Consider the following 22,220-nt stretch of genomic DNA (forward strand, 5'->3'; position numbering starts at 1 on the left):
CACTCACTCACTCACTCACTTTTCAAACAATAACCAGAACAGTGGTACATGGACATAATACTCAAGTCAAGCCCTGTTAAAGTATACTCCTGGTCTAGTGAAAGTTGCTCTGCCAAATGTGTAGGCTACTTGAATTAAAGTAGGTTATTGGAGTATTGCTTTAAAAAATAGTCTACTATAAGTATTCACAATGTTATGCTTTTAGAAATACAATTCAAAATTACAAAGTACATTTTTGCATGTGAGTGACATCACATCACCACAGGGTTGAGATGTTCTTCCTTATTCAAGAGTCAGTTCAAGCACTTCACAAACCCACCCACTGCCTTCAGCTACTGCTACAGTCACTCCATGGATTAGTTCTACCATAAAACGAACTGTTTTATCTAGGCTTACAAGGAGCAATCATTATATGTTTTAACTAATTGTGTTGACTTAAAACAGCACTGAGGGGAAACTAACTGAAGTTTAAGGAAGTAACAATTAACAAGAATGAAACGCTTGTTCAAAGATGCTTTTTGGGTAAGTCTGTGGTCTGTTCTGCTGCTCTGCTGAGCTTTTGTACTTTTACTGTAATGGATGATGACAAAATAAGTTGTATAGCCTACTTAATACCTTTTAAAGTCACTTGCTGTGTTTATGATAACACAGCAAGTTTATCAAAGTGTGTCTCAATGCGATTATATTTATTATATTAATTATATATATATTTTTATAGCGATGTCAGGGGTTAAAATGGTTCATAGGGTTTATAACATGTATTAGTAGATTTGTTAAATTATGTCAAACATACACACTCTACATTTCCCAAAAGTAAATATGTGTATTTAATTCAGGATAAAACATCCCAACCAGCCAACAAATAAAATTACAGAGGGGGGATATCAAAAGCAGAGGCATCAATCCCCCCAACAAATCCAACCCTGTGCTAACCTGTCTGTCATCTACACACATTATGGAGCAGTGTTTTTTAAAGTGGGGTCCGGGGACTCCCAGGGGTCCTTGATGGGGTTCCAGGAGGTCCCCAGCGAAATGTGTTAAAATAGCATCAAAATCTATTTAACCACTTTAACCCTACTGGCTATTTTCAAAAGAATCTTGAATACAATGTGGGGGAAAAAACTTTTTTTCAACAACAGAAATTTGGTATGAGGAGTACGAGGAGTCCTTGCCACGCACAAAATAAGACCAAATATATATATTAATTTGGATGTCCTTGACATGAAAACATTTGAGAACCACTGTTATAGATATAGAGAACACGTAGCCTACCAAAAAAACGGAAAGGAAATGTTGCCATACTGTATCAAACCCAAATCAGCTTATCTTAGGGCAAGTTCTGCATTTTTACTGCTGGCTGTACAGTAGCATGTTACTTGCGAGGCATTTGAGTCAAACGCATGTTGTAACACACTGGCGGTACAAATGGACCCTTACAGTTACGGGTCTATAACTCTACTCAATGTCAGAGACCCCTGTTTGATATGCTAGGCCTTGATAGATACCATTGTTGTACCAAAAATCACACCAGTGTGAACCGAGTGGTGCAACTCCCGTCTATTGGTTCTCTGTATCATTCCAATTTGTATCGTTCCAATTTCTTCTCTGTATCGTTCCAATTTCTTCTCTGTATCGTTCCAATTTCTTCTCTGTACTCTGGTGCCCCCTACTGGTATAAATAAGTAACATACTCGTGCTCACTTATACATACATACATACAGGTACACATACAGGTACCTACCTACCTAGGTACACGGACATTGCTGGATGTAGGAGTGGTTGCACCACTCAAAAAATCCAACATTGAGAACCAGTGTTGTAACAGAATGGAAAGATGTTGTGCAATGTCAGTTACAAATGAATGTCACTACGTTTCCTCTCCTTACAGGGGACAGACTTCACCAGTCACACTGGATATGACGCTCTCATACAGAGGCTACAAGACGGCAGGCGGATGTGCAAAGACGTGGAGGAACTGTTCAAGATGAGGTAGCTTAATCTACACACTTAATTATCCTTGAGGGGGTTCCAGGGGGTCCCCAGCAAAATGTGTTAATATCTGTATAACATGATCAGTTTAACCACTCAATACAACTGACTCTATACTTGCAGATGAGCTTGTAGATCTGCTATTTTTGAAATGTCTTGAAATGTGAAAAATAATAATTTAAAATTAATTATGTTTAAAATGAACATCAAAGCAGGTATAGCTATTGACAAGCAACCTCATTACCATCCTTTTGAATTCCCAGAGTGAAATCAAAGAGGGCAGTTTGAATTGAAGGTCATTCCGAGCCCACAGTCCCAAATAAATAGAACCTTTTTGCCAGTCACAACTACGCAGAGGGGGCACAAAGTAGTGCAGCCAGGTGTTGTCGGTCACACAAAAGCCTGAGTAGACATGAAAAAGACCCCAGAATGCGTGCCTAAGAGAGCCTAATGATGTCCACTACAGGGCTCTAGTGTTGTCTAATGATGTCCACTACAGGGCTCTAGTGTTGTCTAATGATGTCCACTACAGGGCTCTAGTGTTGTCTAATGATGTCCACTACAGGGCTCTAGTGTTGTCTAATGATGTCCACTACAGGGCTCTAGTGTTGTCTAATGATGTCCACTACAGGGCTCTAGTGTTGTCTAATGATGTCCACTACAGGGCTCTAGTGTTGTCTAATGATGTCCACTACAGGGCTCTAGTGATGTCTAATGATGTCCACTACAGGGCTCTAGTGATGTCTAATGATGTCCACTACAGGGCTCTAGTGTTGTCTAATGATGTCCACTACAGGGCTCTAGTGATGTCTAATGATGTCCACTACAGGGCTCTAGTGATGTCTAATGATGTCCACTACAGGGCTCTAGTGATGTCTAATGATGTCCACTACAGGGCTCTAGTGATGTCTAATGATGTCCACTACAGGGCTCTAGCAGAGGAGAAGTATGGAAGGGAACTGGTGACTATTGCTCATAGAGCCGGAGGAAACACAGAGATCAGGTGTGTGTGTGTGTGTGTGTGTGTGTGTGTGTGTGTGTGTGTGTGTGTGTGTGTGTGTGTGTGTGTGTGTGTGTGTGTGTGTGTGTGTGTGTGTGTGTGTGTGTGTGTGTGTGTGTTCTATGTTCTTCATGTGTGTATGCAGAGCTGAATTCATTGTAATATAAGCTTCTTCTTGTTCTGTGGAGACATACTATCTAGTAGATCGATTTTAAATGCCCTTTTTTCCATTGCTGTGCCCTGCATGCAAAAATCTAAAGTATAGCTGGGAAATATGTTGATATTATATAGATAATAATATATAAGACCATATATATCATCTGTGATTTTGGTAATATTTATTTTTTATAAAGTATATTTATTGGTTTTCTAAGACAAACAGACATTACACAACAAGAACATAATAACAAACAACAAAAGAAAAGAAAGAAAAGAAAAACAGCTCAGGCACAACACTATTATAAATAAAAGGATTGAATATACAAAGAAATGACAAATGATTTTGGTAATATTGTGATATGGCATAAGTGTTCTTTTGTTTTCCATACTTTCTATATATTTTTCGAAATTAGCAAAAAAAAAGAAAGAAGCTTCATGATTCTATGTGAGTTTAGTTTGTAGATCTGCTGTTGTTTATGGCGATTTAAAATAAATAGATATACTGTATATTATCGTCACAATATGATATTATCATCACAAAATCGATATTGGGGTATTTGTTAAAAATATCATGATTTGATGTTGTCCATATTGCACGGTACCACTCTAAAAGTTGTAATTTCTGTTTTATCATCTGTGACAATGTATCTGTAATATATATTTTTCAGCACCTTGAAGGCGTCATTTGATCAGCTCAAAGCACGTAAGTTCTTCTGCTGGTAGACAGGAATGTACCTTATAGAGTTATTAACCGTACCAAAACAAAATCTCTTAGAGTTATGAACTTAACATACACATATTAGAGTTATTAACTTACATGCCACTCATCTGTTAGCCCTGCAACCATCTGAGCTGTTGTATTTGTTGCCACAGACATTGAGAACGTTGGGAACAGTCACATCCAGCTGTCTGGAATGTTGAGAGAGGAGGTGAAGAAGATGGAGATATTCAGAGAGAAGCAAAAGGAGCAGAAAAAACAGGTAATTGTTTACATTCATAGCTGTATCTGCAGGAGGCCCACATGAATCTTAGCGCCACTAATCTGGGGACGAACATTCAATGAAACATAGCATCTCTACAAGCTCAAAACGCATGTCATTGTGGCACGTTGTTAGCTTGTAGATTGGCTATAAGCATTAGCAGACCTAGCCCCATGGAGACTCTGGTCAACAAAGGTTAAATTGGAATGACTGAGATTCACGTCACGTGATTCCATTGAGGAATTCTATAATGTGTAGATACATACCAGGCAATGAATGTCCTTGGGTTTCTCTCTGCCACATGTGACTGATGTCATTATTTATTTATCATGTTTTATGTTGTTGTATAGGCCTACACATAAATTGACCTTTTATTGTCATATTCTTTATGCCTCTATGTTCAGTTCGGCTATTATTATTGCATAAAAAACGAATAAACAGACAAAAAAAGAGACATAATTTTCGCTATAGGCTATTAATATTCATCTGTGATGTTTCTCTGACGTACTGTAGTTTGAGGCAATTATGGAGAAGGTCCAGAAAATGAAGGCGTCCCTGTTCAAGAAGACCATGGAGGTAGGATATTTAAAACTATAAGCACCTTAAAATCACTAGTGTTTGACATTAATTTATGAAACAAATGGAATAACAAGAAAAAAGGCATACTGTAGACTGAGCTGTTACTGAACACACAGCAAACACACACACACACACACACACACACACACACACACACACACACACACACACACACACACACACACACACACACACACACACACACACACACACACACACACACACACACACACACACACACACAGTGTATGCAACAGGAGGGAAGGAAGTATACTGTAATGTACTGTATAATACAGGTTACAGGAACAAGGTTCATTGTGTGAAACATGCCCCACTCAGAAACGTTACACCCACAAATGGTCTCACTCACATCTGTCTTGCTTTCACTTTGTTTTGTCACCCGCTTCACCCCTCACTCTCTTGCTCTTAAGCCTGGTTTATACTTCGTCATATAGCATTGTTGTGTGCCGACTGCTAAAAATATCAGATCAGCAAGCTCAAACTGCTTGTAGATCAGCGACACGTTGTGCAGGGGCCAGGGGGTGTATAGTGGAGGGGGGATGGCAAGTGACTTCACTTAAGAGCTGGTCTAGGCCAGAGCCGGATTGAAAAAGGTAAATCTGATAATAGGTTTCTATATTAAAAACACTGACTGGTCACATCGTTTTAGTCCAGTTCCAGGCTTTTATTTGAGTAAGGCCCAGGAAGTTGCCCGTTTCTAGACACAGCGTAGGCCTACTGTATGTGATGCAAGGTTGTTCCTTACAATGACTAAATAGTATTTAATAAATACGTATTATTTTGTGACTGTAAGAGTTGCCGAGCGGTCAAGGCTCCAAGAATAGACGCAGTCCAAGAATGTCTTTTTTTGTTGTATTTATTTACCTCCAAAACTGATGAACAGCCCATATGACGGATTGTCACAGCCCGGGTCTGAGGCAAAACCAAATACTGCACGAATGATAGCGGCCACAATACACTTTCAAAAACCAAAAGTAAGAAATAAACACTTGATAACTAACAAAGACAAAAACAACAAACCAAAACTAAAGACACTGAAAACAGGCTATGCCTTCCCTGAAGACCCTGGCAGTTCTCCCTTGGTGTTGTCTCTTTGCTGTCTCAAGCCAACTGACCAATCTCCCCTCAACATTTCCAGCCTCCCTTATATACCAGGTGAGACCCACCCACAATGATTAGTAATTGGACCATCTACTCAAACAAGGTAAAACACAACCCATGAGATAGACTAACTATACAATTACACATTTCCTTAACAGACACTGAATGTATTTCAAGGCATCAAATAAATCACCAAACAATTACAATAGAATTAGGCAACACAGATAAGGGTATATGATGCTACACATGGCCACACCTCCCAGGGGTATGATGACAGTCAATTAATGGAAGCATCTGTGCAGTGTGTGTTTGTCATGATCAGTTTTATATTGTGGAGTCTTCTAGTGTCTATAGGGCACGGGGTTGCCCCGTGACAGTGACATTACATATTATTTACACATCTGATTGACATTTAATTTGGGCTGTGCACAAATGCACAAATGTCTTTCAAATACGATAATTTTAAGCCTCTGGCATAATAATTTAACTTTTCCGTAGCTGGCAACATCTGGTCTTGTCGATTAATCGTGATGTCACTTTGACAATCAAATCAAATCATCAAAAACTGATAAAACCCATACAGCATGTTCATGTGCTATATGGTTCTCAAACTGGGGTCCATGGACCCTCAAGTCTCCTTGAGGGAATTCCAGGGGGTCCCAGGTAAATTATTGATAGATACTGTAGGAACCAACTGAACTCTTACAGGGTTTGTAACTCTGAGTGTACAAATGGAACCATGGACCCCTACAGGTCTGTAACTCTGAAAGAGTGCATATTTAAAGGTATATTCAGTGATTTCACTCAAAAAACCTTAGGTTTCGTTTTTGGCTGTGGGACCCAGCCTTTCGTCCAATCAGGATAGAGAGTCAAAAACTAAACCTAAGGTTTTTTGACCCCCAGGGGTTAACTGGGGACAGGGAGGAACTCCTTATATGGCCAGCACACTCTATAGTAGGGAGGATTATCACAACAAAACAAAAAAAGTGATATTTGAATTAAGTGAAATCACTGAATATACCTTTATTATTAATCAAATGGACCCTTACAGGTCTGTAACTCTGAGAGAGTGCATATTTAACCAAATGGACCCTTACAGGTCTGTAACTCTGAGAGTACAAATGGACCCTTACAGGTACAGTATGTAACTCTATGGGAGGGTGATGCATATACAGTACATATACATGTAGCAAACTTGAAATTAAAACATTTGAGAACCACTGTGCTACAGCATCTAAACTGTGCTCACCGATAAATAAATGGGATCAAACCATAGACTGTAAAAAATATGGACAAAGCGTTCCCCGGGTCTAACATGAACGTAAAATGAAGCCTGTCAGTCCTTGAATTGTAAGTCGCCATCTTTCTAGATCCGTTTGGGCCCAGCTGGCCCATTGGCTGGCCCAGACAACGAGGCGGGACTTCCCCCCTTCTTCTTAGCTGGTTTTTATTTTGACTCGAGTGGGTGGGGAATCCCGATCATAGACTGTAACGGTAGCCACGCCCCTCAGAACATGCGCGACTTTATGGTAATTATTTTTATAAATGGGACCATAATTTTCCAAAAAGAATATTATGACATTAGAAATGAGACTTTAAACTAGTGACTGGAAGCAAAAAGTATTCATGACCATGTTTATTAAGGTAATACAGTCTAGGTGAAGTTGGGCCCAAATACATGGACTTCTATGAGGCTATGGGGTTTTTTGGGCCCAATGACAGCGCCACAACAGGCCATTATATGAACTTTCAGGAAATCCCGATTTCCTTGTGGCTTCACAAAATATCTGTCTGACTGCCCCCCTGGATCAAACACTCATAGCAGGCATTGTCCATTGTGCACAACATAAACTTCAGTAAATGTTCAGAAGGGGAGAAAGAATGCATAAAATGACCCAAAATGACACGCCTGAATCCCTCCCATCATCTGATCAGCATGTCAGCGGTCTGACTGTGTAAAAAGACAAACAAAGCATAGATGTGTTGAAGTTGTGTAAGTCTTGCTTTGTGTTTGTTGTAGTGTAAGAAGACGTATGAGCATCGATGCAGGGATGCTGACGATGCAGAGCAGGCTGCTGAGAGGACCAACGTTACACCTAAACACTCAGAGAAGGTACAGTAGAACAATGTACAATGCACATAATCAACAATCACCTTTATTGTCACATCACAGGCTTAAGGTCTCCACACACCGAGCGCGAATTCGGATTTTTAAGCAGCGTTTCATCGGTTTTCCGAAAAACGCGGCCTTTAGTGTAGTAATTAATTATTTTTGCGTAGCTCCATAATTTTTATTTTTTATTTTCACCTTTTTAAAAATAGTTTTATTTTATGTATACTTACTGTACATTATCTACCACCAATGTATTATTTATTGCCAGTTTAACATGTAGGTGACCACTCAACCTCAACAGTGCTGTAGCAGCACAGTAGATTTCTCTTTACTTACACTGACACTGGTCATGCTGAAACTGAGCTGAACTTAACTACACCCATTTTGAGTCACTGAGTATCACTTCCCTTTAGTGGTGTGTGTGTGTGTGACTGTGTGTGTGTGTGTGTGTGTGTGTGTGTGTTAATATAATTCTGAATAATTAGGTAAAGATTCAGCCCAGGCGGTGGCATAACCGTCTGGGCACCCGACTGGTAATCCAGTCGCAGTGTGCCGCGGGTTCGACTCCCGAGCCCGACACGGCCTTTACTGCATGTCATCCCCCCATCTCTCTCCCGTTTCCTGTCAGCCTACTGTCTGTCCCTTCAAAAAAACTAATAAAAGGCGTAAGCCGCAAAAAATATCTTAAAAAAAAAAAAAAAAAAAAAAGATTCAGGTTGTGGTTATTTATTGAGATTTATTATAGGCCTATGGCATTGTCACACACTGAAAATAGCAGAGCTACAAGCTCACAACACATCACATTGCAACGTGTTTGAGCATCTGCTATTTTTGGCTTCAGCGTTATAGAGTTAAAAATGCTGTAAAAAATCACCGTCCTAAAACGGTTGATTGCGAACGCAGTAATTGCGAATGCACTGAGCACTAACTATGAGACCCTGCAGATCATGTCTGTCTGTGTGTCCATCTGTGTCTGTCCCGCTGTGACACCACCCGCCCGCCACCAGAGGAAAACTTAAAAAAATTACTAACTAAAAAGAAAAAAAAAGTACGTAATTTATTCTAATTGTTGTTATTGCAATTTACGAGCTGTGTTCGCTTCACGCGTTTGCGCGTCTTACTTGTGTCCTCACAAACATGTGTTTGTGTTTTTCCCCCAGATTCATCACAGAGCCAAACATTGCAGACAAGCTGCAAATGAAGCAGGTGTGTGATTCGATTTATCCGGTTTAGGTGAATATACATGTACCTGCCACCATGAAGCAGGACTAAGTAGAATAGAATATGAATCTTTATTTGGTACAAATAAGGAATTTTCATAAAAAGTTTGATTGCAAATCAATTTAAATGGGCTATACTGTGGAATGTGGATGCATGAGCAATGCCATTGTTGCTACAGACAGACCACCTGGTTTGTGCTCCACTTCTAATGGGTGCAGGCTTACGGTACTCCCAGACAGTCGCTTTAAGAAGATGCAAGATGCAGCTTACTTGCAGTGTCGGTAAAACGTTTCCGTTTCTTTGCCGCCGCGTCAAATAGAAGCCGTGTGCGAGCTTAATTTCCACCTACCAGCTGTTTAAAAACCTGGAAGATTGCATGCTGTAAGCTGCATCTTGCATCTTCTTGAAGCGAGGGGAATACATGGGTGAACTCACATTGTAATACAGCAAGCTACAAATGGCATCCAAGCCAACACTGCAACTCAACAGAACAACGTAACCACTACAAACCAATAAGACTGAACAGTGTAAGCCCCTCACCTCTATGCCAGCGCAACACAAAGGGGAGCTCAGGCACAGCTGGTTACTTGACTGAACTATACTGTGGAAATGGTTTGACAAACAGAAAAACAAAGAAAATGTTCAAGACAGCTGAGCAGCTCTGCACTCTGCTTAGCAGCTCTGCACTCTACTTATCACTATATAAACTAGGAGCATAAACATACACATGGAAACCAAACCCAAATATAAAAGCAATAATGCAACTAAACAGGCTTACCAATTACCATATAGCAAGTCAGTATACTGTACACATCTCCCTCACACAACAACCAGTGTGGTTCTGTGAGGACCCAGAGGGTGCTTCTACAAAGTAGAGTCACAAAGATGCTTCTTGCCGCGGGCGGCAGGAGTCTTTTCCTGGTTTTTAGACAGCTGGTGGATGGAAATGAAGCTCCACCCATGCTGCAGCTTGCAGCGTCGGCCAGAAAACCGGAAACGCTTTGCCCCCGCGTCAAGTTGCAGTGTGGGTGAAGCTTCATTTCCATCCACCAGCTTTCTAAAAACCAGGAAGATACTCCTGCCGCTCGTGGCAAGAAGCATCTTTGTGACTCAACTGTGTGGATGCACTCAAAGAGTGTCAACTTCCTAACTGCCTGCCTCAAAGATAGGCTTTTAATACGTGTATCACTCATGACATCACATGACTACATTTTAAAACAGATTTGTTCGGCTTACGTTTAGGCTACACCCACTACTACAGTATGCCTATAGATTGTAGAATATACTGTAGTAGAATTAGAATTATAATTATTAGAACATACTCACGCTTACACAGTTTTCAAGTTGCAGTTTTTAAGTCCCCCTCCCCCCCCCCCCCCCCTCGCCTACCTAAGTCCTAACTTCAAACGCCATTTTAATCATATTAGACTCATCATGGCAAACCTTTCAATCGTAGGTCTACTGTACTTCAGGGCCTGTGTCTCTCTGACTGTCTAAAGTGCCATTGTTTCACAGAGAAGCTCTGCATGGACAGCTTCAGTGAGCTAGAGAATGCTCGGCAGGACTGGGAAGAGACCCACAGAAGCACGTGTGAGGTAGAGTACTACTGTACATTAAAACATGACGATGTCGCGTGGAAACCTTGTATGTCTCAGTCTGGGAACCTTTTTTTTCTCGCAGAATCTGTCTTGAGAGATCATGTTTGTCCAAACACTTTTCAGGAAGATTGGCAAAATATTGTGTGGTTTATACTTTGTATTGGTTCAATATTTATAAATGAACACAGTTAACCCTTTCACTTTCAAAATGTAGATTATATGAAATGCCAAAAATAGCCAATCTACAAACTCACAGCACTTTATATTTTTCCACCTTTTGCGTGTTTGCGAAAAAAAGAAATATAGAGATACAAGGTTTCTGCCCAACAGCAGCCCAGAACAAGGGGCTCTGCAAACCAAACGACAACACACCACATCCCCTTTATGAACACTGTCACTATGACTCCTCTAGTCTGAACAGCTTCTTCATTCTTGTTGAACACAGAAAAAAAAGCAACAAACAAAACACTCAAAGCTCAACCAATAAAATGCAATCCACCATACGGTATGTAGCTTTATCACCATAGCACTGTAGTATTTGCAAACACAGTACAAATAAATAGTGATGTGTTGTTAACCCAATACAAAATTCTTTATACATTTTCAGCATTAATGAAGGGACATTATTATCCAAATACCGTCATTGATTATAGCCTCTATAATGTCATCTCCTCTAGACCGACATACGGTGGGAGTCGCGGGACCAACCAACATTAATTGGATCTCGCCCCTCCTGGAGATCATAGCAAACACCACGATACACAAATGCACACACATTCATGCCGAGGACATCAACATTTTGGGAAGCAATTATGAATGCCATTTTTACCATAATCCTAACCCCATCCTGAATCTTTTCCTAATTGAATGCCTAACTCCCCAAATGATTGTTTTAACCATGAAACATTTCACTTGTGGGGGACCAAGACAATTGTAGCCATAATCAATTCCTCAAAAATCTACTATACTGTACATGGTTGACATTTGGCCCTCACAACTTAACAAGTACACTGTAAGTATGCATCTTATATTATGCCTACAGTATGTACTGTATGCAGGTATGTTGTATTCATGTCACATGTTTTCAGGTCTTCCAACAACTGGAGGGAACCCGCATCAGCACCCTGAGGTGTGCCCTGTGGGACCACTGCAACCTGTTCTCCATGCAGTGTGTCACAGATGATGAGGTAAGAACACAAGTTTTGTATGTTTTAGTTGGACATTCATCTAATCATAGTCTAGCCAATCCAAGCCCGAAAGTTTAATAATATATAATCGGAGGAAAGGACAGTAGTGCAGTACAGTAGTTGTGGGTTTGTCACAAATGGCTTTTGGTGAAGCAATAAGCTCCAAGATGATATAGTTTAGTCTTGTTAAAAAAGTTAGGGTGGTGTTAAGACACACTCATATACAAACACCACTTCAGAGATCCAAATCATACCATGATCTAAAAAACAAAACAAAAAACATTCTGAATAGATTACTTGACCACAGTGGACCAGGAAGTCCAACAAATGGACAAAGATGGAATCCAAACAAACTGAAACAACACAAGCCATTTGATTTTATAAGACCGTATTTTCATATCCTAATACATTATGTTCACCACAATAAAAAACAATGTCATCATAATTCAAAACTGAAAATAACCAGACAAAATCCCTTCTAGATCTCTTACTGCATTTTGTGATTCTCATTTGTGGATAAACATTACAGGCATCCATATACATCTCATCAATATACATTAAAATCTATTTACATTTGAGTCGTCGTACGGCAGAACAAGTTGGAATGTGGAAGTCTTTACAGTTAATAGCTAATTCCCTAATACATTGCACATAAATCAATATCCCGACCAGATCAATAGATTTAATAGGCTTTTATTGCAGTGGTTCTTAAATCTTATTAATTTCAATGACCCTCAGTTGTGTTATGCATTTGGCAATAAGAGTCTATTTGGTATACTCTTGATTTACCTACACGTTAAGGATCCATTTTGGTTCCTTTGACGGGGAACACCAGAACACCCTCAACATCTTTACTGTGGTTTTCCAGCGTGACGGAGATCTTCCCAGGTAACACCTTCACTTCAGTGAAGAGATGCCTCCAACACCAGCACTGCCGGCGCCATTAAGAATGAATGCTTCTTTCTCCGTGAATTTGTGCGTGATAGTGTGTAGGTTTGTGTTAGAATCAAGATCAGTGAAGTTTTCCTCTGTCCCAGTCCAGCTTGACTGATCCTCAGGGTTTCTGCTTCAGTGGGAGAGTGACAGACTGTGATAAGTCTCCGACGATTTCTACATATCGGTATTTGCCATAATAGCACACCATTTCCCAGTGAGCAGTGATCTCATTCCTCTTGAAAGGGTTTGCAAACACACCCACTGCCCAGTGTCTGTTGTGTCCGACCTCAACCTGTTGTGTCCGACCTGTGAGAGTTAAAGCCCTCGGAACCCAGGACATAGACACACTGGCTCTCTGGCCTGTCAGGAAGTTGCTGCGACACAACCCATCTCAAACGGGTTAGATCCTCATCAGAACAGTACCTGGGGTCCAGGATCACCGGGGTGTAAGCGACAATCTCCATCTTGTTCCAGTCTCTGATTGCCAGGTTGCCTATATGTTTGATCTCGTCTATCAGCAAATCGGACTCAGAGACTGGTTCTGGGTCCTTCGTGGTCCACTGGACTTTCCATGATTGCCTTGCAGTCCTCCAGGAACGAGTCATGGTCGTCGGCTCTGAGATGGTCGTCAGCAGCTTGGATTGTATTCTCAAGGTTTACCATCTCTCTGGTCAGGGCCTCAATCCCCTCTATCTTCTCACTTCAGCCACCATTCTTCTGCAGACAGCTTCTGCAGAAGTTGTGGCCGCACGACAGCACAACAGGATGTTTAAAGACTTTACAGCACACAGGCCAGGTCAGCTCCAGCTCCTCACGAAGCAATCGGGAAGTCATTTTGTCTGATCACAGGCTATCACAGCAGGAAAACGGGAAGAGGAGAGATTTGAATAGGGCTTTTCAAAAAGATTGCATGTTGTTTGTACAAGTAAAATAACGATAAAAGAATGGTGTGCTCCATCTCCGCAAGGCCGGGTGGCCTACCCATGGCTGTGTAAGTTCTGCATTGCACCTCTCAGAAGAACAAATTTATGTTTCATTTGTGGAGCCCCCAGCATCTAAGTGAAATCACTTTTGACTCTGCATGGTTTAAGAGGCCCCTCGATGAGTTATTGAAATTTGGGGTTGATCCTTAGAGTAAGGGTTGATCGGGAGACACGTTCATGATTTGACTTTTCATTTCCTTAAAAATAGACCCTCCGCGTCATCAGTGCCCATACCCGAGGCGGGGGTTGGCGATAGGGCCTTTCTGTGTGGAGTTTGCATGTTCACCCCGTGTCCCCTAGGGTAGATACCCTCACAAAAACATGCCGTAATCCTGGTCTCTAAAACTACCTCCCCCTGGCCAGCCGGGGCACCTGATGGAGGGGACAGGAACTGGTCGGAATAACGTGTCCCTTCCACGCGCTACGTCCGGCCGGGGAAATTCCCCTCTGTCAGGTGAAAAGAAGCAGCTTGGACTCCTCATGCATAGAAGGAGGCATGAGGTCAGTCCGCTGCCCCCCCAGGTTGGCAGAGGAAGTGTAGCGCCCAGGATTACATTAGATAATTGGCACTGGGTGAAAAGAAAACTGGGTTACAAAATCGTGGGATAAAAAAAAAAAGAAAAAGAAGAAATAGACCCCTCGAGTAAACATTGGAAGCCAAGTATAGCCAACCGGTATGTAATGTATATGAAAATGTTCACATAATTCCAAAGATGTGTAGTGATTTGTGAGAGTTGGACAAAATCTGCTCTTCCAAACCTCAACACTTAAGAGAAATAATCACCTGCACAGAATTTGACAGAAAGTAGCTCATAACATGTCTACAGTGGATTTTTATGAAACAAAAGCTTTGCAGATAGAAAGAGGATAATTCAAGCTTTCCGTACAGCTGCAATGTTAATCGTCGTTTAATACAATCAGATTTGGTTTGGATGTACTGGGCTGTCAAGGGTTGATATTGCAACTCTAGATACCAGATATAGAATCTAAGAGTTGCTTGCAGCTAGGGAAAAACTACTGTCCCGGCCATTCAGGCCTGGTGGAGATTATGAATGCAAATACAGTACACCAAAAACCAGTGATGCCAAAACAGAATACTAGGGCACAGGTCTCCACCAGGGCAGGTCAGGTTGTGGCCTCCTGGTGGCGCTATAATAAGCCAATGTGAAAAGGGTGCCATTTCTTCTTACACCATTGATGGCAATTGGATGATTTGAGGCATTTTGTTCCAAAAATGTGTTTTGCAAAAATCCACCTGTTGGTGGCGCTATAACAGGCCAATGTGAAAAGGGTGGGATATATTCTTTTTTAAGATATTTTTTTGCGGCTTACGCCTTTATTGATTTTTTAAGGGATAGAAAGTAGGCTGACATGAGGAAACGGGAGAGAGATGGGGGGATGACATGCGGTAAAGGCCGTGTCGGGTCCGGGAGTCGAACCCGCGGCACACCGCGACTGGATCACCAGTCCGGTGCCCAGACCGTTACGCTACGGCCTGGGCCGTGGGATATATTCTTCAGCCTAATAGGAACATCTGTGAAAGATTTCACGATTTGAGGCTTTTTGTTCAAAACGGGCCAATCCTGGAATGGTTTCTGGGGGTCTGGAGGTTCGGGGGACCCCCGGGGACCCCCCACATGTCTCTTTTGGACCGACGGGGCCTTTCCACGGATCTTTTGGATTTCGCCCTTGCTGGAGGGTGCAAAGTTTGGCATCGTTCGGCATCGTTAACAGTGCCAGAGATCACACACACACACACACACACTTGCTTACCGAGCTAGCTATTCCTGAAGTTCCGGCAGGTTTTCCAGTCTTGGGGAATTGAATACAAAGGCCTGCATGGTCAGTCGTACAGATCAACTAAGCTACAAATTTCAAAAGCCAATCTCCATAACAACCAGAAGTAGAACAGGATGAAAACAATAAAACAAATGAACTGGCTCCAACCAACTAGGCTGGTGAAATGAAAAGACAATCAGCACAGGATAGTGTGGGGAAAATAGGCCACAGGTGATTTAAATAAACAATCACAGGGTGGAGTGATAAGACAGGAAACACAAAGAAGACACAAAATAAGGTTATACAGAAAGAACAGAAATACAGATCAAGAGATCATGCCACAAAGTTGATTATTACATTCATTCAATTATTATTTTCAAATATTATATTTATTACATTCATTCATTTTAATATTTTAAATGTCACATTCATCATATAAAAATGTATACTGTACTTCCACTGCTGGAGTGCAGAATGAGAAAACACTGTGAAAATACAATCCATCACAAACTGCTGGCAGTTGATTTCTTGAAGTAGCTTATCTCCTTTCTTTTGTCACCAGCTTTACGAGATGGTGAGGAAGATTCTGGAAAAGTGTGACATTGACACAGACAACAACTGTTTCATAGAGATGAAAACTACAGGTCCTAGACCACCTGGTAATTCATCAGTTAATTATAAAAAAGTAATTCTCTCCTTCTCACATGAGTCATATAGTTAAGAATAATGTTCTCTCCTGCTCACAGAACCCATAGTATTTAAAAACTACTATGGTCGGGAATCATCTGCAGACAGAAATGGAAACACTCTTGCCATTGGGGGAGGAGGTGTCATGAGGAGGTCAGAAAACACTACCCACAGCACCACCCAGTGGCATCATATAGTTATGCACAGAGAAACAGGCCAACACTAATATGTCCTGCATGGAGTTTATTTGCTTCACTGAGCATTGAGCAATACAACATATCACAGCCTTCAAGGCAAGGGAAGTTTATTTAAATAACAAGGCAATTCAATGTGCTTTACGCAAAACATCAAGCACTGTAAAATAGTTATGACATGTCATGTAATGATCTAAGAAACACAATAATGTCGCCTTTTGGGGTATAGTGGTCTTGCTCGATGCTCAGAGACACCTCGACACATCGAACTTGGGACCTTCTGTTTCTCTACCTATTTCAGCTAGCTATAGCCTAATCTAGGCTACTGGCTACTGCATTAAACATCCAGTGACAGTTCTTTGGTTAAAATGAGTGTTATATACTGTAGCTCTACAGTCTGATAATCATTGCTATAGAGTGTTTGTTCAGTACAGGGGTCTCCCTCACCCTGTCTCTCCATTTCTTTGTCTTTACTTTAGTAAACTGCATCTTCAGGGTGTGATACCAATTGTATTCAACTCATATAGAGCAGTGGTTCCCAAACCATTTAGCCTGTGACCCAAAAGAGAAATGTAATGTTTCCCCGGGACCCAAACTAGTGAAAATAGGTTGGCTATTTTCACTACTTAATTTATAGAATTTCTTAGATTTTTCTTTGATTTCTTCGTGAAACTACTGAAAACAATCATTGCGTTTTGTTTTTAAACCATGGAAATATTAGCTATTTTGGAAAGGGACCCATAAAGATGTGTCCGCGACCCACAAATGGGTCCCGACCCAGTGTTTGGGAACCAGTGATATAGACTAGACTAGACAATACACGATAAACGAGAGAAATTGGAAGTGCTGAAAAGGTGACTTCACAGTCACACCTGTGTGACTGTGAAGTGAGGTGCGCTTTACCCACCCTTATTATCTTACATCATCGCGATATCATAACAACATCCTATGTGGATTTGCTCAGTGACAGACAAAACTCTGTTCTTTGTAAATAGCTAGTGCCCCTCAAGAAATGGAACTGGAACACAATTGTAGTCAGATACAGTAACTAAGTAATCAAATGGGTACTCTTGGGATTGGATCAAATGGGCAACCCGTCTGAAAATGTATTTTATGTTTACTAAAGAGCTGGAGTGATGTGGAGACCCCTGTTACTGAACACTATAGCAATTATAATATATAGTTGGATGATTTTGTTTTTCACATTCTTGCCATGGATGCATAGGTTCTCTCTACTACTACAAGGAAGCTGTGGAGGTTCAACCGTCGATATCAATGGCATTTCTTCATATTCACAGGCAACAGTAACACAATCACAGCCTACTACTGGTCAATGTAAGTATAACTTCATATGTGGATCTGAATGGGTTTTCAATTGGCAACTTTTATTACTATAATAGTTTCATGTGTCAATAGCATTATTATTAATAATTATTATTATTATTACTATTAATATATTCGGAGCCCAATTAAACAAATAGCAGATCAACAAGCTCACAAGACATTGCATCGCAACATTAAAACATTTAATTGTCACCCATATTAACATTCCCAAACTAGAAATATTGTTCCTGACGATATCAAATTTGTCAAGCGAGTCTGCTCGACTACTAAATACAAATACAAACGTCCTAGTCAGATATCCCCATATATGGGAACTAAATATCCAATGAGCAACTATTCAGATCCAACAACATGACTGGAAGCGAGATTCTTCGTTACAGTACAATTTTTACTTACTTACTTACGCCCCATTCGGCCAGCTGGTGCATAGGGCAGCAACAAAGTTTATTCACTGCATCTGTCTTTGGCCATCTTGGTTCCCCAGCTCTGATGTATTGTTGCTGGAGCTCCTTCTCTATCGTCCTACACCATGTCATTTTAGGCTTTTGTAATTTTACAGCTGTAAAATTGTCTTATATGAAATGTATAATAATTGTAATTCCCACATTATTATTTTTTCTCTATCACTGCTGAGCTCAGTGGGGAATGCAGATGGAGGATATGCAAACATATGTGAATTCCAGCAAACGGCCACAGGGGGCATTATTGTACCTGATGAGGACAGCAGCTATGTGGTTCTTTATGACTACTATACACAGGTATAACACTGTACATTATGCTTAAAGGAGCGCTTCGCTCCATTTATAACCTTATCTTCATTATTGGTCCTCTAATCATGCTTATAACAAGATGGCAACATTTCTGTCTACTCTGCGTCTCATTAGTGGGCTGTGGACAGTTCAGAAACCTGCCTACCTACCAGTGCCGTCATCGGTAATGTCATGACATCATTCACTGATGACGGCAGGTAGGCAGGTTTCTGACCACGTTGCCATGATGCCACTTACTGTCACAACATTATTGACGTCACTCCCAGTCCCACTACCCTTGGCTCACAGCATTATTTGTGTTGGAATTGATGCATAGGCAAACTTTAGATTGCGTCATATAAGAGCCGTCTTCCAAGAATAAACAAACCACCCCTGCAATGTTGTCAGGTATGTGACTGTATGTGTCGTTTATGGTATTGAGTTACCCTTAGATGTTTGCCTCTCCTTGACATGTTATAACTTTTATAACTTTAACTGCTTTTTCCCCTCCCCTCTTTTCTTCTTTATGAAAGTACCAAAAGCAATTAACCTTTGTGAACAAAAACAAAAGTGTTTTTTTTTCTTCTTGTAGTCTTGTGATGAGACAATAAAGTTGATTCTTTAACTTCTGTATGTGCACTAGGACCCAGAGGAGCTGTCTGTGATGGTAGGAGAGCTGGTGGTGGTCCTGGAGCAGGGAGATGATGGCTGGTGGACGGTGGACAGGGAGGGACAGACTGGACTGGTGCCCGGATCCTACCTGGGCAAACATGCTGTCTGAACCAATGATTCTACCTGGGCAAACATGCTGTCTGAACCAATGATCCTACCTGGGCAAACATGCTGTCTGAACCAATGATCCTACCTGGGCAAACATGCTGTCTGAACCAATGATCCTACCTGGGCAAACATGCTGTCTGAACCAATGATAATATGTGGGCAAACACTCAAACAGGCTGTCTGAACCAACCAACCTGTCACTCTCAACCTTCTCAATTTCAGCTCTCAGTAATCTTTAGTCATGCCTTGTGTGGTGTGGCCCATTACTCCCATTTCTCGATTTTTGTTTCAATGTTGGTAACACCAGAACAGCCCAGAATTCAAACTAGACTTTAACCAATGACTGTTAAATGAATATAATCATGCATTAGTGTCTCTAATGCGAGTGTGCACTGACACAGATATTACTTTTAAATTTAGATTCAATCATTAATTGTAAGGCTTTCCAGAAATAGACCGCCGGACACTGTAACTCATGAGACAATGAGTCACACAGCATGCATGGCATGAGCATGTCACACTGTAGTGTGTTACTCTGCTCACATTCTCACAGAATACATTGAATTATGATGTTCTCACAGAATACATTGAAATATGATGGATGAAGGACTGTAGACCCTCAAATTAATATGGGCTTGTGAACTGATTTTTGATGCTATATTAACTAATTTAGCTGGGGACCCTCTGGAACCCCTGGACCCCACTTTGAGAACCAGTGGGATATCAAATTGGGAAGCCAGGTGTGAAGTGGTTAATGCAAATGTACTTTTTACGGTAGTTTATTCTCAATATATATTAATATTTCAAAAGGTTTTTCTAGGGTGCCAGTTGATTCGAATATCACTGTACACCCAAAATCCCTGTAAAAATCTAAGTAATCAATAAACATAATTTTATATGATCATGCATTCTGAGCATTTCATAAAAGATGACAGAAATACTTGAGTTGCAGTTGAAATGTAGTTTATTTCAGTCGTTTGTGTGCTCCCCCACACATGATTTATTTCCATGTACTTCTTCAGCCTGTGCTACTGTAGGTAAATACCTAAGGATCAACATAACATATAAAAAAAAACGGTACATGATGCCACAAAAGTAAAAAATGAAGCGGTAACTCAAAACTGTTCTTAGCAAGTATTAAGGTGTTGTTCACCAGTAAACATCTCTGTACAAACAAGCACACGCTAGGGCATTAAGGACTAGTAAATCCACTAGTCGACCTTGTTGGTACTGACTAGTTGATAATAAAAAATAATAAAAAAATGTATTTTTTTAAATGTTTTATTTTTTTCCCGGTATTGTAGGCCTCAAGATCAGGTAGATTATAGTTATAGTCACCAATGTACAGTTTTTAAATGTGCAAATATTTATTTCCAAAAAAACGTAATTTTTTAGTTTTTTTTTTACATAATAGGTAGTTAAAGAACTAGTCGACTAGGCAACTAGTCAACTAGTAAAAATGACTAGAAGTGAATGCCCTAGCACACGCGCGCGCGCACACACACACACACACACACACACACACACACACACACACACACACACACACACACACACACACACACACACACACACACACACACACACACACACACACACACACACACACACACACACACACAGTGTTTTTAAGTAACACTGATGACATTCGCATAGCACTTCTAGGCAGTGGAGGAAAGTAACACTGCATAAAAGTACATTTACTCTAGTACTGTACTCAAGTACAATTTTGTGGTACTTTAACCTTATTTTAGTATGTCCATTTGTCAATATTTTAAATGCTGCTACTCCACTATATCTCAGACAAATATTGTACTTTTTACTGCACTTTTTTACTCAATTATTGATTAATTGAATGAATACTTTGAGACAGAAATGAAAACAGCAATAGTACAGTCATATACTTGGTCTAAAAGGATTTACATTTTTCCATTGAGGTCCTATGTATTTCAAAACTTTATAGTTACAAGTCACTTTGTAGATTTAGATTTTACTACACATTAAACAATTAAGCTCTATTTTATACTCAGGCTATTTAAGAATATCATATCTACAAGCTCATGTGTTGCAATGTGACACGTTGTAAACTTCTAGATATGCTATTGTAAAAATACTTTGACAAACACTTTTTAATTATGATACTTTGAGTACATTATTAAATGTGTTGTACAAATGTAACCAAACTGAGTAACAAACAAATAAATTATCAATGAGGATTTTGTTAACAAGACACACAGGAGATCTTGGAAACTCTCTAGGTGGACATCTAGTCTGACTAAAAGAGGTTTAAAGTACTGCAGTGCAAAACAGAATTATTCTCCAACTCACAATTAGGAAAATAACCAGGAATTCGGTGTGCCAAAGTCTCAATCGTTCATATTCCCGAATATAAACAAAACTAATACTTAGAGTAACATAGACATTGTGACTTTGATTTTCCTTTTAAATGTCTCCCAGAAATGTCGCTAGAATTCCAGTATAGTGCAAACTGACACACCAAGGAATACATTCCAATTCCAAACACTGACCTCCAAATGATCTTTGATCCTTGAACTGCAATAATTCAAAATTAATAAATAAAAACAAAAAAGATGTGTTACAGATCAACATCAATAACATCAATCAGCCGTACAGTATATAACTTTGGCCTTTTTAAGCGTTTAAGTTTGTTTAAAAACTTAAAAAATAACTTACAAAGCATGGCAATACATAACTTATATTGGCACCCTCCCCAAAACCCCCAAAAAGGATAATTTCTTTCTACACAGTAAAATTCGCAGTGTTAAATAAATTCTGAAGAGAGTATAAATGGAAAAACAT

General features: G+C 40.3%; 1 protein-coding gene across 1 annotated transcript; it reads left to right on the plus strand.

The window, feature by feature from the left end:
• Positions 1-387: 387 nt before the first annotated feature.
• On the plus strand, positions 388-19,451 carry pstpip1b (proline-serine-threonine phosphatase interacting protein 1b). Its single transcript, XM_083790115.1, has 15 exons — positions 388-522; positions 1,889-1,989; positions 2,918-2,992; positions 3,817-3,851; positions 4,022-4,128; positions 4,642-4,704; positions 7,850-7,942; positions 9,103-9,148; positions 10,679-10,758; positions 11,850-11,948; positions 16,209-16,305; positions 16,393-16,486; positions 17,753-17,862; positions 18,511-18,629; positions 19,264-19,451. Exons 1-15 carry the CDS (start codon positions 493-495, stop codon positions 19,399-19,401), a joined length of 1,287 nt encoding a protein of 428 aa, XP_083646241.1. The 5' UTR covers positions 388-492; the 3' UTR covers positions 19,402-19,451.
• The last annotated feature ends 2,769 nt before the right edge of the window (positions 19,452-22,220 follow it).

The sequence above is a fragment of the Protomyctophum parallelum genome, assembly GCF_964188405.1.
Source record: "Protomyctophum parallelum genome assembly, chromosome: 2".
Classification (NCBI taxonomy): Eukaryota; Metazoa; Chordata; class Actinopteri; order Myctophiformes; family Myctophidae; genus Protomyctophum; species Protomyctophum parallelum.

What these genes read in the sequence shown, in the direction of transcription:
- pstpip1b (XM_083790115.1), top strand. Translation starts at nt 493, where the DNA reads ATGAAACGCTTGTTCAAAGATGCTTTTTGG. An exon ending in AAAAGGAGCAGAAAAAACAG is followed by an intron (nt 4,129 to 4,641) that starts GTAATTGTTTAC and finishes GACGTACTGTAG; the next exon opens with TTTGAGGCAATTATGGAGAA. An exon ending in CACCTAAACACTCAGAGAAG is followed by an intron (nt 7,943 to 9,102) that starts GTACAGTAGAAC and finishes TTTTTCCCCCAG; the next exon opens with ATTCATCACAGAGCCAAACA.